Source organism: Carassius gibelio, chromosome B20, assembly GCF_023724105.1.
Source record: "Carassius gibelio isolate Cgi1373 ecotype wild population from Czech Republic chromosome B20, carGib1.2-hapl.c, whole genome shotgun sequence".
Lineage (NCBI taxonomy): Eukaryota > Metazoa > Chordata > Actinopteri > Cypriniformes > Cyprinidae > Carassius > Carassius gibelio.
In genome coordinates, this window is record NC_068415.1 from 8,175,738 (window position 1) to 8,193,362 (window position 17,625).

The 17,625-nt window shown below is 38.1% G+C and overlaps 1 protein-coding gene across 8 annotated transcripts in view; it reads left to right on the plus strand.

Annotated features, from left to right (window-relative positions):
- LOC127984225 (protein enabled homolog) overlaps positions 1-16,370 on the plus strand; it is an 88,895-nt gene extending 72,525 nt beyond the window's left edge. For 4 of the 8 annotated variants that reach the window (XM_052586768.1, XM_052586767.1, XM_052586766.1 and 1 more), the window contains 11 exons: positions 1,647-2,032; positions 5,450-6,181; positions 7,638-7,972; positions 9,207-9,343; positions 9,517-9,565; positions 9,707-9,758; positions 10,093-10,159; positions 10,650-10,709; positions 12,206-12,290; positions 12,979-13,036; positions 13,870-16,370. In XM_052586768.1, coding sequence (XP_052442728.1) covers positions 1,647-2,032; positions 5,450-6,181; positions 7,638-7,972; positions 9,207-9,343; positions 9,517-9,565; positions 9,707-9,758; positions 10,093-10,159; positions 10,650-10,709; positions 12,206-12,290; positions 12,979-13,036; positions 13,870-13,907 — 1,999 coding nt within the window. In that variant the 3' untranslated portion in view covers positions 13,908-16,370. The remainder of the gene's footprint in view (positions 1-1,646; positions 2,033-5,449; positions 6,182-7,637; positions 7,973-9,206; positions 9,344-9,516; positions 9,566-9,706; positions 9,759-10,092; positions 10,160-10,649; positions 10,710-12,205; positions 12,291-12,978; positions 13,037-13,869) is intronic. The other 4 variants (XM_052586773.1, XM_052586772.1, XM_052586769.1 and 1 more) reach the window with 3 other exon arrangements.
- Positions 16,371-17,625: the final 1,255 nt, after the last annotated feature.

Here is a 17,625-nt window from a genome sequence, read left to right on the forward strand (position 1 = left end):
CTTTTCTTCGAGTTAGGTCCATCTGTCCTGCTTCAGCGCCAGAGCTGCAAACAGCCCATTTTTCTTTGTTTACTGTCCCCGCTGTCCACAGTCTAAATGTCTCTGGCTCTCTAATGTAATTACACACTGGAATTCTGGGCATGTGGTTGTGCTGGATGCTGATTAAGCACAAGAGGACGGACAAGCAAATCTTTCATAAACCCTTACTTAGCAGAACATCTGCAGGCGAGCTGGTCTGGATGCGAAGTTGGCTCTTCTCACATCTCTTGTTACCCATTTGAGTGTGCTACCATCTAGTGTATGATATAATGTACTGCACTGCTTGTAATTTTACAACCATTGGTGATATAACAGTGGTAGCATAAATGTATTTTAAATATAGCTCAAATGACTATATATATATAAATATATATGACACACACACAGCAGTTAAAAGTATTGAACGAATCACCTTTTTCTCAGTAAATGTATGTTTAAAGGTGCTGTTGACATGAAATTCTCACCAGATGTTGGTAGCAACCCAAGTAACCCATGCATACAAAGAAAACGATACAAATAAGTTCAGAAATTAAGTTTTGTGCAATAGAATTGAATGACTCGGGGTCGCATGCATTGCTCAGGTGTGATTTTGGGACATTCTTTGACACAAGCAGTCTTCAAATCCATGTACCTTAAGTTTCCATGTACCTCTTCTGTAATCTTTAGTTCTTTCCATAGATTTATTATTGGATCCAAGTTAGGTGATAGGCTTTGCCATTCTAGCAGCTTTTTCTTTCTTTCTTTCTCTCAAACCAAATGAGAGTCTCCTTTGCTGCGTTTTTGGGATCATTGTCTCGCTGGAATGTCCACCTTGTGATCTTCATCATCCTGGTAGATGGCAGCAGATCAAAAATGTCTCTGTACATTTTTTTTTTTTTTTCCATTCATCCTTCCTTCAGTTATATGAATTTTGCCAGTGCCGCACCCCATGATGTTTTTAGGTGATGTCACATTTGACCTCCAAATTTGGTGTGTATTATTTTTGTCCCATCTGTCCAGACTATATTCTCCTTGTGTTTCATGTTGTTCGGCAAACTTTAAACGAGTTTCAGCATGCTTTTTCTTTAGCAATAGAGCCTTGTGTGGGAAGCGTGCATACAGGCGGTTGAGTGCATTACTTATTGTACTTATTATTTTCTTTGAAACAATTGTACATGCTGTTTCCAGGTCTTTCTGAAGCTCTCCCCAAGTGATCCTTGGCTCTTGGACAACTCTTCTGTAACCAATGCCATCAGCATGTTTTGCAACAATAAGGTTGCAAAGGTCTTGAGAAAGCTCTATGCTTTTACCCATCATGAAATGTTTCTTGTGTGACACCTATCTACACACTGGAATTGTCTAATAAGACGCTTTTCATAGGCCATCAGTTGAGAATGAATTAATATTAATTGTGTGTGTGTGTATGTATATGTTTCTTCATGTGCAAAGCAAACTTACTGATCCAAACTTTTGAATAGTACAATACATTGTACCAAAACCACTGAAACCAAATCAGAATCTGATACTAAGGTGGTGTGGCAAACTTGTTTTTAATCTAACCTGATAAATAAAAAGTTGTAGGTTCACTGTGCACTTGGGCATTACCTGCTGCTCTCATGTGTCCTCAGGCAGATGCAAGAGCTCCAGCGTCAGAAGGAGCAAGAGAGGGAACGACTGGAGCGAGAGAGGCTAGAACGAGAACGCCAGGAACGAGAGATGCTGGAACGGGAGCGCGCTGAAAGGGAACGTCAGGAGCGGGAGCGTCAGGAACGAGAGCGACTGGAGAGGGAGCGACTGGAAAGGGAGCGTGCCGAGCAGGAACATCTGGAGCGCCTGGAGCGTGAGCGTCAAGAGCAAGAGCAGCTGGAGCGAGAACGCCAGGAACGGGAGCGCGCCGAGCGGGAACTGATGGAGAGAGAGCGTGCCGAGAGAGAGAAGCAAGAAAGGGAGCATCAAGAGCAGCTGGACAGAGAGCAGATGGACTGGGAGAGAGGGAGACGCATCTCCAACGCCGGTGAGCATCTTCATTTTCTCCAATGTCTTTTCATAGATAGGACTGACAGATAAGATGTAGACGAGATGGGCTGGAGTCGGACAATGAATGAGATTTTAACACAAACTAACAGTACAAGTGGCTTTTCTTCTGTTGTACACTATGCTTAGCATGCATTAATCCTTAATGTGTTCTGACCAGGGATGAACCAATATTATAATTTTTGCTGATTTCCTTGCCATGGCTGATAACCGGTAAACAAAAGATAAAAAAATCTGTACTATTTTGTCTAAAAATAACTCTGTGCTGTTCTTGTCAATGTTAAATCAGGGTTGTGAATGTAGGCACCAGAGTGAATATAGTATCCCAAAATGAAGTCTGGATAGCTATTCATTTGGACATCTGATAAGAAAAAAAAAGTGTGTTTGAATGAAAAAAGCAGGGTCTCTATTATTAGAAAGCAGTATTCAAGAAATGGCTTTTAAAGGGTTTGTCCCTTTAAAACAATGAACTGAGACATAATTTAACATCTAAAAATTGGCAGAAACAATTGACCAAAAGTCGCTTATATTGGATATCACAAATAAAAATGTGATTTAAAAAAATTAAAAATTTAAATGAATCAAATCCACTGATATCTGCTGCTGTGAATCTCTGGTTCAGACATTTCCTTTTGTTGTTCTTGCTTTAAAATATATTTTTTGGCCTGTAGATCTGTGTAAAGCTGTTGTTTATATGAAGGAAGGGTCAGCACCTCCTCGCGTTTTAATATATCAATATGTGATCTTCTCCTGACGTGTCCATCTGTCAGTATGTTGGAAGAGTCTGAATCAACAGCTTGAAAGATGACAAAACTCGGGGAGAGCTGAACACTGACCACGTTTCCCTCATGCTATCCTGTGTACAGCCCACTAGGATTATGGGTAACCTGACAAAACTCAAGAATTTAGGTGACAGGCGAAAAAGGCTATGGATCTTCAGCAGCTGTCAACACACATGTTGCTGTAACCTGTTTCACTTTTGTAATTTGAGTTTTTTATTTTTATTTTTTTGTCAGCCATCAGGGTTAGATTGGATGCAAGTTAGTAGAAATTAAAGGAAAGTTAGATTTTTTTTTTTTTTGCTTAGAATAAGACATTGTTCACAATAAGACTAGGAACCTTCGTTAAGAAACCAAACAAGATAAATTTTCATAAATGGAGATTGCAGACATTGCTCAGAATCATGTGCCAAAAATAGACATTTTTCTTCTGAAGATGGGGAGGCGATGTTTATTCCACAGATGATGTGTGGGAGGTCAGGCCTCAGGCTTTGATAGACACAATTGTCATTTCAAGTGTTAAACATTTGAGCAGTTTAGCTTAGTTCATGTGTGATCATGTTATCAAATAATCGGTGTTATTTGGTAGTGATGTAATGCTTTGTTCCACAGCAGAGATGTCAGAAACCCTTTAAATGCAGCATCGATTGCTCAGGAATGTTGAATGTAAATTGCTCCTGTTACACATGAATATATTGGCAAGATTTGGGAAGGAGACATAATTTTACAGAAAACGGAAGCTTTATTCACTCGCATTGAAGATTTATATATTAGATTATTTTATTAATTTATTTTTTACATGCATCCAAATGCTCTCAAGGAAGGCAAGAATAATGTTTCCTGATCACAAATTTCTGACATAATGCTACAGTGTCGTTGTTGAATATGAGATGTTAAAATATCCAAAGTTCGTTAAAATTGTTGAAACGTAGTGGTGTGTCTGATTACAACACTGGAAAAAAAACTTTGCTCTCTTTTATTCCATTGGATATCTATTATACAAGGGATATTGTAAAGGGACAAAGGAATTGTGGGAGATGTAGTAAAAAGAAAAAATAAGAAAAATTCTAAAAAAGAAACATTTTTTTAAAGTACATTGTGCTTTGGCAAATCATTGTACAGCTAGACTGCAGCTGATGCATTTCTCACTGAATGTTTTATTCTGTGTGTTGAATTGAGACCGGATTGAGTTCTCTGTCTGGAAAGACGTCTGCATGGCAGTTGTATTTTTAGTGGATCTTGTCTTGGCTCAGTGATTTTTCTGAGTCATGTCTTGGAGAATTTTGCTTTTGGCTGAGAATTATCAAAACAAAAATACCCTGAGATTTAGGCAAATAGGTATAACACAATCTGTATCATTAGTTGGAGCTCTTCTTCTCTTGGTTTTGGCATTAATGTATATTTATAGCAAAACGATCAGCTATCCTTTCACTCTTTCGCTAGTATTTTAGAGTAGTATAACTCATTAGTACTGTATTAAAAACATTATGTGAGGATCTTAGTCACAAGTTGATTTAATACATTTGGATTAGTCTCTCTGGAGCACAGCCGATAGGTCTTGCCATGTGACCGCCTGTGCTTTAGGAGTGGAAGAATTTCGTTAAGTCACTTTGGTGAACATACTGCGCTACATAATGGGTAATATGGGTCATGTGCTCTGCTTGTCAAAGCTAATAGTGTGGAAAGGCGGAGGAGGAAAATGAAATGGAAGAAAGCAAGGTACTACAGATAGGTTACATTATAATTTAAAACGAGGAATAAACAGAAAACAGTGGTACTTAAGTCATGAAGCCAGCGTGAATAATAGAAAAGTGTTAATGAGGAGATGACCTGAATGTAGGGCATGATAATTTGTGTTTGCCTGTGTGTCGACATGTATTTTGAAGAGTGTTCAGGGGGGCGTGATGAGCTTCACGCAGCAGGAGGGCAGCTGGGTCTGCAGGCTGCTTATGAGAATCACTAGAGCAGAAAGATTTGGCCAACATATGGCAGGCAGTGACTCTTACAGTGCAGTCTCACCATAAACCAAAACATAAATTTACATGCATTTCATAAACACCCTTAAATATGTCAGGGCCCCTGTTACATACACTGTATAAAATGGTTACTGGTTACCGGGTTAAATTCAGTGTCTCAGTCATATCTTATACTGGAGAAAGTGCAAAAAAGTGCAAGTTTTCATTAGCAATTTCTTGGCATGACGAGAGTGGATGAATAGCCTGTAGCAGGTGTGTGATGATGCTAAGACACTAACCTAATGTGATGTGCATCCAGGTTTTACAGTAACCCTTCGGTGCTCTCTCCTGAAAGTACTACATGCTAAACTAGATGTTTGTGCAAGTCCACATGTGTTGAAATTGATCCATCTTTTCTGGTTCATGATGTTGTCAATGGCTAACCAATTGTACTAATCCAGTGTGTTCCCTGTTCATAGACAGAAATAAGTACATATGATGGACTTGTAGGTCTCTGCTGGTTTTCTTGCTTCATTTGCCCCCTTTCTCTCTTCTGTCTCCTTCCCCCTTTCTCTCTTTGTCTTGTGTTCTTTCCCTTTGCACGGTTGCCGCTTCCTGTCTCTCGTCCCGTCCCATCCTGTCCTGTCCTCCGGTTGTGTGCAGCATTTGAAAGCTCCCTCTACACTCCTCCACCTCCAGAATACAACAAGACCACCTCCTCCTCACCTGTGTCTCCTTCCACCCCCAGCTACCCACCCCCAACGCCATCGCCCTCCACAGCCGCTCCTCCAACCCCGCCCCTGCGCCACTCTGCCTCCCGATTCGCCACGTCGCTTGGCTCCGCCTTCCACCCGGTCTTGCCTCATTACGCCACTGTACCTCGCAGACAACACGCACCGCCAACGCCACCGCCCCATGCCCCAGCTCCTCCTTTAGCTCCGGCCTCAAAATCCGTAGTCTGGACAGCTAACAACTTCACACCCCTACCGCCCTCACCTCCGGTCATGATCAGCAGCCCTCCAGGCAAGGCCACAGGTCCTCGCCCGATGATTGCGATCCCGGCCCCTAGTCCGCTCTCCCAGAAACCACCCTCACCCATCTCTGCGCCCAACGGGCCACCCACTTCTCTTCACTTCCATGTTTCATCACCTGTCTCGGGTCAGCCGTTCTCTTTGCCCCCGACGCCACCCCCTCCGCCGCCCCTATATTCCCCCTCGCCCACCTTGCCCATCGCTCCCCTTGTGTCTTGTCCCTCACCCCAGCCTGCTGTTCTCCCTTCTCCTTCCACAGCCTTCCCCGCCTCTGCTGAGCACTCTGTAAACTCTGGTTTGGGAGACTCCTGCTCCTCTGCTCCAGAGCTGCCCACTCAGCCTGCTGACTTCCCCAGCCAGCCGGGTAAGGCCTCTTCTGTGTCGCTCAGCCTCCACTAACCCACTACTCGGGTTTCAAGGAGGGGGCCTGCCATGTTGAGCTGGGTTGCTTGTTTTGTTGTTTAGTTTTTTTTGGGCTGCAATTGGCGATTGCTTTTTGGCTCGATATGAAAGTCCTTAGGAATGTTTTGCTGTTTTTTTGTCTTGTCTGTTGGGTTGTACTGGTTCGTCTGTTTGATGGATGCTCATTTGTGTGGCAAGTAATTTGATGAAATTGCATGGCATGAAAACACATCTCCACTCTCTCTCGTGATACTTTGATTCGAGTCTCTCAGATCGCAAAGCTGCGATATCATCGCTTTAGTTCTCATCAGTGTTTTTCTGATCTCATCTCATTCTGATTCTTGGTTTTTGGTAAAGACGTTCTAGATGTTAACATGTACAAGTGAGCTGTAATTAAGCAGTGAGCTTTACATGATCTATAACTGGCCGCCCGGCATCCTTTTTGGTTTTTCTTGACATTCACACATTTGTCTCATACCACATCCTTATTTTAAAAAGAAGCAAAATGACAATGAATTTGATTACGTTTGTCCTCGACTAGGTTGTATGTTGCATAGTGCATACTGTAAGCAGGGCTTTTAATATGAAGTCAGGTCAACAGCAATGAAGAAATAAGATCAACCCTTCCTCTGAATTATTCATATCATTTCATTAGTCCTCAGAATGAGCCTTAACACCTCATATGCATGATGCAGCTTGACACTGAGCTAAATTCTACACACTAATATGATTAACTTGTGTGTTTGACAGGCATGCATGTCATATAGACTTGAAAAACTTCAGCTGTTTATATCCAGCTGATACGTTCCTAAATTGTGAAGATTTTTATCTCATAATACAAAGTGGTGCAATATCAGCTTAAATGGTTTGAGACAGTTATCCCAATTACATATCTGCATTTTGTTAGATTGATGTACACATTTGTTTCTTATTATGATAACTCATCAGTCTCTTGTGGAAGTTTGTATAATGATCATCAGCTTTTGGCAAGTGTTCAGTCTGTTCACATCATGTTTTAATTTCATCTGTCTTCGTTCACTATTACGAATTAGCTTTGCATGTCGTTGTTTGTGTTATTTATTTTAATTATTATTATCATTGATGGATTGATATTACACTGCTGTTCAAAGGTTTGGGGTCATAAAATTATTATTTTTTTGTTCAGCAAGCATCCATTAAAGTGGACAAAGATGAGAGAAGATACATTTATAATAGAAACCACACATTTTTGAACTCTAGTGTATTATATTATATTATACTGTATTGTATTGACATCCATTTAGCTCATTCTGAGTGTGGTGATCAATTTCATAATTCAAAAGAGTCCTGGATGCAGAACATACAGTTTTAACTGCTCCGCTCAGCAAGTGAAAGACATGTTTTTAACTTTCATGATCTTTTTTTATTCAACACTGCAGATTCAGTACAGGGGATACCAACCCCTCCACCCCCACCACCTCTCCCTCCCGGCTCCACTGTGACTCCCACCACTGCTGGACCTCCACCACCCCCTGGTCCCCCTCCTCCTCCCCCACCACCTCTGCCCCCAACGCTTACCCCAACAGGTCCTCCCCCTCCCCCCGGGCCACCGCCTCTACCCTCAGGCCAGGCACCACCGCCAGTACCACCTCCACCCCCGGCCCCACCTTTGCCCTCGGGTCTGTTCACCCCCTCGCCCACCACAGAGGAGAACAAGGGCCTGTCTGGGTTCGCAGCTGCCCTTGCTGGAGCCAAGCTAAAGAAAGTGCCAAGGGTAAGTTTTAAAGGACCATAAAGCTCTCATTTGCATTGAATTTCACCTGAAGCTTCTTAACACAGAACAAGGGTTGGAAATTAACTGCAAAAATCTCCCTCCAAAATTCAAAATAAGGGTGCAAAAATGGACCTGCATAATTACACTTAATCTATTATGATTGTCACAATTAATGTGAAAGCTAATTAATTGCGTGGGTTACACTTCATTTCAAGGTGTCATCATTACAGTGTAATCATTCAGAGTAATATTAATTAACTACATCTACTTACAATATGGTTAGAATGAGGGTAACTTGTGTGTAATTATGAATAATTTATTATTATTATAATAGTAAGTGGATGTAACATGTAACTAGGACACCTTAGAGTGTTACCATGGCATGTAATTTAGATCTGCTCCCATTGCAATATGCTGTATTGGTAAAAACCTAGTATTCTAATTAAGTGGACATCCATGACATGCGGAGTCCCACAAGGCTCAATTCTTGCACTTCTCTTGTTTAGCCTGTATAGTTCCCAGTAAGTCTCATCCACAACACACGATTACAAATCACTCAATGGCCTAGGACCTAAATATATTGCAGATATGTTTACTGAATATAAACCTAACAGACCACTCAGATCATTAGGATTGAGTCAGTTAGAAACACCAAGTCCGCTTTTAGTTATTATGCTGCCTGTAGTTGGAATCAGCTTCCAGAAGAGATCAGATGTGCTAAAACATTAGCCACATTTACATCCAGACTCAAAACTCATCTGTTTAGCTGTGCATTTATTGAATATGTATGAACTGATTGTAGTTTTTTTTTATATCTAATAATTATGTTTTACATTTATTTTAAATTATTTAAGTTTTTAAATTCCTTGTTTTATTGTGATTATTTTTTATGATTATTTTACTTCCTTTTATGTAAAGTACTTTGAATTACCATTGTGTATGAAATGTGCTATGTAAATAAACATGCCTTGCCCAATTTCTTGTGGTGATTGGTTTAATTTAAGTATTTAATGTAAGCCAGTTCAGATATATTTAATGAGGTGTTTGTAAAAATTGCCCTCAAAAAGTTTAGAAAAATGTCCTTGTAAACAAATTCCAGAGGGCAAATACCGCTTCTTAATGGAAGAGTTTATTTTTGACTGATGCGCTTCACACTAAAACTGAAACAACATTTAATTTTTTCTAAACATCATCAAAAATGCTAAACATGACCAAATCCTTTGTGTTACTGTAGAGTGATGAGCCCCTGGCTCCAGCTCCAGGATCAGCGGTGAGTTCTGGTGGTGCCAAGCCCGAGGCATCGCGTGGAAATGGCCCTTTACCCGGAGGAGGAGGTCTGATGGAGGAGATGAGCGCCCTGCTGGCCAGGAGGTGAACTGTGTGCTTTATCTGTCTCTAATGCCAGAACAGTTGCGGTGATAGAAGCAGAGCATAGCTCTAACTTACTAATTAAAAGTTTTGTTTTTGAGATTATCAGAATGTTATATCATATCCAGTAATTTAATGAAATTTAAGAACCATTAAGTACCATTGTTTTGATACAGGAGAAGAATTGCTGAGAAGGGATCATCACCAGAGCCCGAGCAGAAAGCTGTGAGTTAATACTGCTTCTTTCAGCTGTATGCAGTCTCTTAAATCTGTTCATATAGACTACTCTTAATGTAACCTATTGATATGAAAATACCCTTTATGTGACTGATTTTCAGATTGATTACCTTTTTATTTTTCTATCAGGATGATATTGAGGCTACCATAACTCCAAAAGTGTCAGCCTGTAGCACACCAGGTAAGTGGGGAGTGCTTAAAAAAATGATAAAATGCAGCTTACCATATAATAATGCTCCATATGTATCATTAGTTTATTCAAGTGAATGGGGTGAAAATGTTAATTTAAATAAATGTCTCTTTTCCTGTTCAATCAGTGTTATCTAAATAAATTAGCTTGTTGTTGAGCCTGTGGAGTTCGTCATCTTTATATCTATTAAATAAATTCCACTTAAGTGTTTTTTTTGTTTATTTAATTTTGTTCAGTCTGGGCCTCAAAGCCAATACCATAGCTTTTATGTGAAATAAGACTGCAAATATCATAAAATTTAACATTCATTGCCCCCCACACACAGATATGCCCAGAAAGCCTTGGGAGAGGACAAACACCATGAATGGTAGCAAATCACCAGTCATTGGAAGGTAATAATTTGCATGTCATTGTTTTGATGAACTGAATCAGTGTGTGCATTATACCTCCACCGCACTATAATGCCTTTTAAAGAAAATGTCCAGAGTTTGGGATCTAAATCTTCAGCAGGTCTAATTTGAATTATTGTTGCTTCGACTGCTTTGCATCACATGCTTGCGGCTGGGGGCCCTTCACAATCGCATGTCAGAATGCAGGCAGTCGGGTCCCGTGCTTGACATCACTAAAGCACAGTGCTGTTGCTTCTCATCAGATCAGTGTGTACCAGAGCCGTTCAGCATTTCTTTTTTTGCTTGGTATATGCAATTCTTTCAGGCATTTGCATATACAGCTATACAAATGGTTGAAGCACTTTTCAGTAGGTCTACGCTGAAATCTAAATAAATCTCCTTTCATCTGAGTTGGAATCAGTGTATTTAGAAGTTTACTATAGTTCCGATCCACGCTGTTGACCTGACCTGGTTAGTCTCTTTACTCTCACAGACGGGATGCACCATGGAGAAATCAGATGGGTACTGACAAGTACTATGATTCCTTAAACAGGTATAAGAGACTAGTTTGAGAACTCTTTCTAGACTTTGTTTGCGGAGAGTGCTCTCTAAATAGGATGAGGGTTGCTGCAGTGATTGTCTAAAAAAAAAATCACTTTTTCTGCCGTTGCCAACAATATAATCACCATGAAATGGCATATATATATATATATATATATATATATATATATATATATATATATATATATATATATATATAACTTATATTTAGAAAGGATGCCTTTAAAATTAAGTGACAGTACAAACTTTTACATAATAATAAGAATGTGTTTGAATGATTTCTGAAGTTCTGTGTGACACTGAACACTGGTATAATTGCTGGTGAAAATTCTGCTATATTTTTACCGTATTTTTGATCAAATAAATGCAGCCTTGCTAAGCATAGGAATTATTTTTTTAAATGAAAAAAAAACTTTTGAATGTTATTGTTAAAAATATATAAATGATACAAATTTTACAATTATTTTATAATTTGTATAGATTAACATAGTTCTTAATGTAATAAAACATTATGGATTTTCATGATTTAAGTCTTGGATGAGAGTAAAACAAAATATATACATAAGGCATTTGAAAAGTAATAAACTAATGGATTTTAAATATCAAGTCCAAGATATTTTAAACGATTATTAGAGCGTCCTGATAAATTCTGCAGTACTAGATGTCGTCAGAGGTCATGTAGTATCAGAAAGCTGGAGCATTTGTCCACTCTTGCCAATTCGTCCACCTGGCTCCAAAGATAACCCACTTCCCCCCTCCCCTACAAATGTGCATTTAATTTAGTTTATCCTGCCAAGAAAGGAAGTTATCCTCTCACTTTGAATGCAGAAAGCTTTGATACATAACTTTTGCGCTATAATTAGTTTTTTTGTAAGCTGTCATAATGTTCTTATCTGCTTGACTTATACTTCCTTTCTGAACAAGGCAACCCACTGTTCAGCATTCGTTTCTTTCCCGATGGGATAGCTAAAGCGTCATTTCCCTCACTTCCCTTATTCCACCCTGTGGTGATTATTGTGTTGGCAATAGTATCCTATCTGATTCGGCTACAGACAAGCATGAGAGTGATATGGCAGCTGCATTGTGTGTTTTAAGGTGTGGATGGTGTCTCAAGCTGTGTTTTTTGGTTTGCTGTGCTTTGAAATGTTTTCTATTTGAGGCTGACTTTACAAATGTGTTGGTTTTGATGAATTTGCAGCTCCTCTCAAGGAAATACAATTCTCATGTCACCCAGTTATGCATATACTGTATATATCTGGATGTGTCTATTTCCTTTGCAGTACAGCAGTTTCTGAAATACCTTGCACCTCTTGAATTTATCCCATGTCAGTGCTGTTTATTCTTTGAATCACCAATTGTGATTCAACCCTGTAGATCTGAAATGACTGTTAAAGTGTGTCACTAAACTTCTGCCTTGCATCTTGACTGCACAGTGACGACTATGGTGACTAAAGTTGCTTTGCATCACACCATTTATTTTCTCTTTAGACCAAGGTCTACACCAACTCCTACCGGATCCATAAGTGCCAATGGGGTGCCAACAGAAGCTCTTGACTACGACAGATTGAAACAGGTACTTCTCGAAATTCAAGAAGAACTGAAACTCATGTAACCTTTTAGCCCTTACGAGTTTGATAGAGGGGCTGTACACTTCCTCAATATGTTAGCATGTAAGTCTTGCCAAAGCTAGTGGTACAATTTCTCATTTGAAAAACGTGTTTGGTATTACAGCACTTCCTAAAAAACAAGGGAGAAATACTGGTTGACTGTACAGTTATGCTTTTGTGGGTGTGTACAATTATAGTCCTCTCTACATAGGCAATGCCTCCCTTCTGTATGAATGAGCATGTTAGATATGAAAGGCATATGAGAGGGAGTCTTACTTATCAGAGGACACAGTTACTGCTCAGCTCTGTCTGCTTCACTCTAGCTTTGCCCAGAGAATGTTAATGTGTAATGAGTGTTAGTGTTGAGGTTATAACATACACCTACTCATCTAGTCCTCTTGTCATTTAAACGGCCAAGGCTAAGTGCATTTGAGAGATATATATATATATTTTTTTATTATGCATTTTTTTAACTTGTCACAGTATCATGGTAGCTATTTTCTCTTCTCTATTGTATATATTATCATCTAATATGCAATATTACTGACAAGAAAACAGTTCTGTGACATGCACTTATAAGTTGCTTGACTTCTTTTGATTTGTAGATTATTATAAGTAATATTCTAATCTAATTACAAATGTATTGCTTTTCAGGACATTCTAGAGGAGATGAGGAAGGAACTATCAAAGCTGAAAGAAGAACTTATTGATGGTAACACATTATGTTGTATTTCCACTATATATGATGCACATTTAGCTTTATTACATTAGAAATATGAAAATACTTGACACTAACAGTCAAGAGTTTGGATACATTTGACTGAATTTGTTTCTTCTTATGATATAAAAAATTATTTGATCTAATGGCTTATGGTTAAACTGCTGATTTAATATTTATAAATTAATAATATTATAATATTATTTTATAATAAATAATAATATTTGAAAAAAAAAAAACATTTCCCTAATTTCCTATTTTCTGCCCTATGCTGATTATGATGGCAATGTTATTTATTCATTCATTCAAATAAAAATGTCTTTACAAAATTTTAGTAAACATAAAAATAAGAGTTGAAATAGATGAAGGAAAAGTAGCCTACAAGGTCTAGATGATGATGATGATAATAATAATAATAATAATAATTATTATTATTATTATTATTATAAATGACTTATTTTATACTGTACATGTTTTCATTTTTAATTTAATTAAATTTTTTAAACAAAATTGCCTTTGTAAACTGTTAATTACAAATAAATTAATAGGAATGGGTAATGACAAAGTGTCCAGCATACAAAGGGTGGCTAATCTCTGACAATTTAAAATACAAGATTTATTCGTCTTTGGTCACTACAAGATTGCCATATCACCGTTTTGTTATTTTTTGGTTTTAATGACTTTACTATGATTCTTTTCTAAAATATATGAAATGATAATAATGGATGATTAGGTGTCTAAACCTTTGACTGTTAGTGTTAAATGGAACTAAACTTGCAGTCTGACCTGGACTATATCAAATTCCTTTGTCGTTTTTGTATTTTCAGCAATCAGGGAGGAGTTGGGCAAGTCAAACTCTGCATAGGAGAATGAGATGCACCTGTATTTTTTTAACCACAATCTGTCACTTCAGAGGTCAGCTTCAGTTTAAGACACTTTCTCTAAAGCAATGAAAATGGAAAATTACAGTTTTAACCAGTGGTGATCACAATAACCATGATAATTCGAAGGATATGTTGAGTATGATGCCGGGACAGACATTGGTTTTGAGCGTGGGGGCACAGGAGGCGTAACAGCCAGAGGATAACCAGACACCTCAAAGCGACGTCATACACCAAAAGCCCCGTCTTGAAGGGGGTCAGGACACAGTCTTGAGGAAGTGACTGTCAGTATGCAATGGATGACTCTTACTGTGGAAAGATAATGATGAAAAAAGACAAACTATTACTGAATTACATACTGTATTAACCATAGAAGAGTGAAATTGTAAATCAAGCAGATGACATTCATTCTACGGCACATCGTTTAGCAAAGGGCAGGCTTTGTTTATGAATTGAAAAAGTGGTGTTGGTGGTGAAAATAACGTTAATGAAGTTGGCCTTGTATAGAGCAAAACCTTGAATCTGGCCAACCAAATGAGTATGGTCTCTTGCTGCAGGACACTAAAGCTTGTCTTCCTACTATTTTAACCAGAATATGTACATTAAAATGATGACAACAAAATAAACATTATACCTGCAAGTCATTCAGTCAATGTATGCCATGACCACATCAGGTAGCTCACTTGCTCTTTTGGCCGGTTTTCATTCTTCTTTTCGAACGTGAATGCTCAACAGGCTGTCTCTAACAGTGAGCCACTGTTACTGTATCTGTATACCTTCGTCTTGTGTGTTCGCTAAGTGTTCGGAAAGATCACGAAGGACAATGCCTTTCTACTGTACATCATTGTAGCTCTCTACCAAAATCCTCTCAGCCAATCGAAGTTAAGGTTGACGTCAAGGTCAACTCAGACCGTATCTGTAGATAGTGCTAACCAGAAATACTATGAACTTTTTATTCACCGTAGGCTCTTTTCATATTTCAGTGCATGTCGTCTTATGATTGGTAAGGGAAAAATGGTTGCCACGAAAAATACTTTAGTTTTCTGTTCATAAGCAATAAGTGTAGCATTGTTGCATTTTTTTTTTTGTCTCTCTCTCTCTCTCTCCATTTTTTCCTTTGTCCACTCTGACGTTCTCCATACGTATTCTCAAAATGCAGTTCGCAACGGACACCTCTTTATAGCCATAATAAATTTGCAGGGGTTTGACATCTTGCAACATTTTACTTTATTTTGGGATGCGAAAGATCATTTATTTTGCATGGGCTATTTACCAATCAACTAAACAAGTCTGGAGTATCTAATGAGGGCCAAGCAGCACATCACCGCTTTTTTGAATGGTTTTGGGATTTTTATTTTTCGGTCGTTTATCATTAAACCTCTTTCTACACACTGGAAGGCACTCGGCTGTGCTTTTCAAAGGGGCTTTAACTTCCAACACTGTTTTATTGGGGAACTATATTGGGAAGTATGCTTTTTAAGGCCATATGAAGTGTGAATATAGGCTGTGCGAATTTGGAGGAGATGACCGAGAACATGAATTTGAGACGTTCTCTCCGATCAGATTTTTCCTCTGTTATCCATTTCCCCCCGCCATGCTCACTTGTCAGTCCTTTGTCATTTCTTTTCATTTCAAAACCATCACTCGAAATAATCTCTCAAGGAATCCGAAAGTTTGTATAGAGTGTTTACAGCATTGATTGCACTTTAAAAACCCGTAGAAATTCAAATGATTCTCTTGCTGACAAGACGGCCGTCACTTTGTGATTGGCACTATCACCAAAGCTAAACTATAATCTCTAGAACGTCACAATCTCCTGATCCACCTTTGTTTTGACAACAAATAATTCTTGTTGATTGGTCTTTAGGTGAAGCAGGTGAAATGTTTTGATCAGGGTTGATTCATTCCTGGATAAACCTGTTTGTGAACTTCATGGTTTGTGCCTTGTTTGGAAGTTGCATTTGATATGTCAAACATTTAAAAGCGTATATATAGAGAGTATTAATTTAGGGCCTGCCATAAATTTAATCATTTGTTTTGCATTTTGCTTCAGTGAGTTGCAAAGGATGCTTTTACGATCTTTGTTTAAAATCAAACATGCATTCACATTCTTCTCAGTGTCATTTTTCTGTTGCATTACAGTGTGGTTTGTGTTCTGGTTAAGACCATGTATGCTGGCGAAATCTGAAAAACTGATCTTTGTCCTTGTGGAAATCAGTTGAACAATCTTTGCAAAAGGTTCATGGAGTTGTAAGCACATGGAGACTCGATTATGAGCAGAATTTGATGCTTGGATTCAACTGAATGTCCTTGTAATGCAATTTTCAGTTTGCTTATCTTTCTATTTTATCATTCATGTTGTACCATACTGTTTTCATGTTAATTAGAAGTTTCTTACATGCTAACATTGTTTTGTTTGAGCAAATTAAATAAAAAATTGCAATACATTGCTGTTTGCATTTATTTTTGAATTTTAAATGTGGAAATAACTTTTGTGAAACTGATTACTTCACAATTCACATATGATTATCTCAATTGGCTTGTAAACACTATATTAATGCATTTAGATTTTTTACTAAAACCTGAATCAAATGTAGCATAAATTGTACACTTGACTTTGGAATGTACTAATTTACACTTTATTCAACATGACACTCCTCGGTAGCAAATGCTGCTACTTTTCTGTTTGCTGCTGTATGGTTCAGCTGTGGCAAACAGGAAGAAGGCATGACTGAACCAACACTGAAGCTAAATAAGAGCATTACACAAAGAGCTACTGAGCACTATACTTCTCTTCAACAATCTACAATAGTATGAGCAGTTCAAGCATCGAGGTTCACAGTTCTTGACACCTCCAGGATTAAGCATGTTAAAGGCATTGTTACAGTTCAGCTGAGGTCAAATGCAGCAATGCAACTTTGCAAAAACGGAAACTGAGACTACATCTGCTGAGTGCCTACTCTTCAGCATATAACGTTACCAAAAGAAAAGCTGGTTTGTGATGAACAAGTTTGATTCGTGAATAACTACAAATGTTGAACTTCTTTGTAAACTATTGTAAATTATGCATCATTTTATATTCTTGTAATGGTATTTAAGACAAGAATTAATACTAAACATTGAATCTAATTGCAATCAAATCAATCATTTACACAATTTATGCTAGTTGTACTGTACTTTGCCTGCACAAAGTTTACAAAATTAAAATGTTCACTAAATTTAGATGTGGTCTATACATAAAATATAAATTCCACTTTTAATAGCTTCTGGCATCAACTAAAAAAAATTGTTGCTACATGTAACTTACATAAAGTATTTTGAATTTAAAAAAAAAACATTCTGTTTTATGTAGAAATACCTTTGAATAAAAATGTAAGTTAGAGATGGGCGGTTAAGAGTATATTTGTGAACCATCGTCAGTTTTAGTGATAAACGTTATGTATCTAAAAGCATTAACGTTACCCCTTCAGTGCGCTCTTCTACAAACAAAAACAAATCATAAGTTATTAGCCCTCTCATCCGGTTTATTAAATATTGGTTGACCCTTTCTATGCCTCGACCCATCACTAACTAACTATAATAAGCATTTTTTTTTATATAAACTTTTCGCGTTTACAAGCACAACGTATGACGTTGGCTGTCCATCCTCTTTCTTCTCATCATATCTCACTGATCATCAACTGTCTCCCCAGGACATGACTC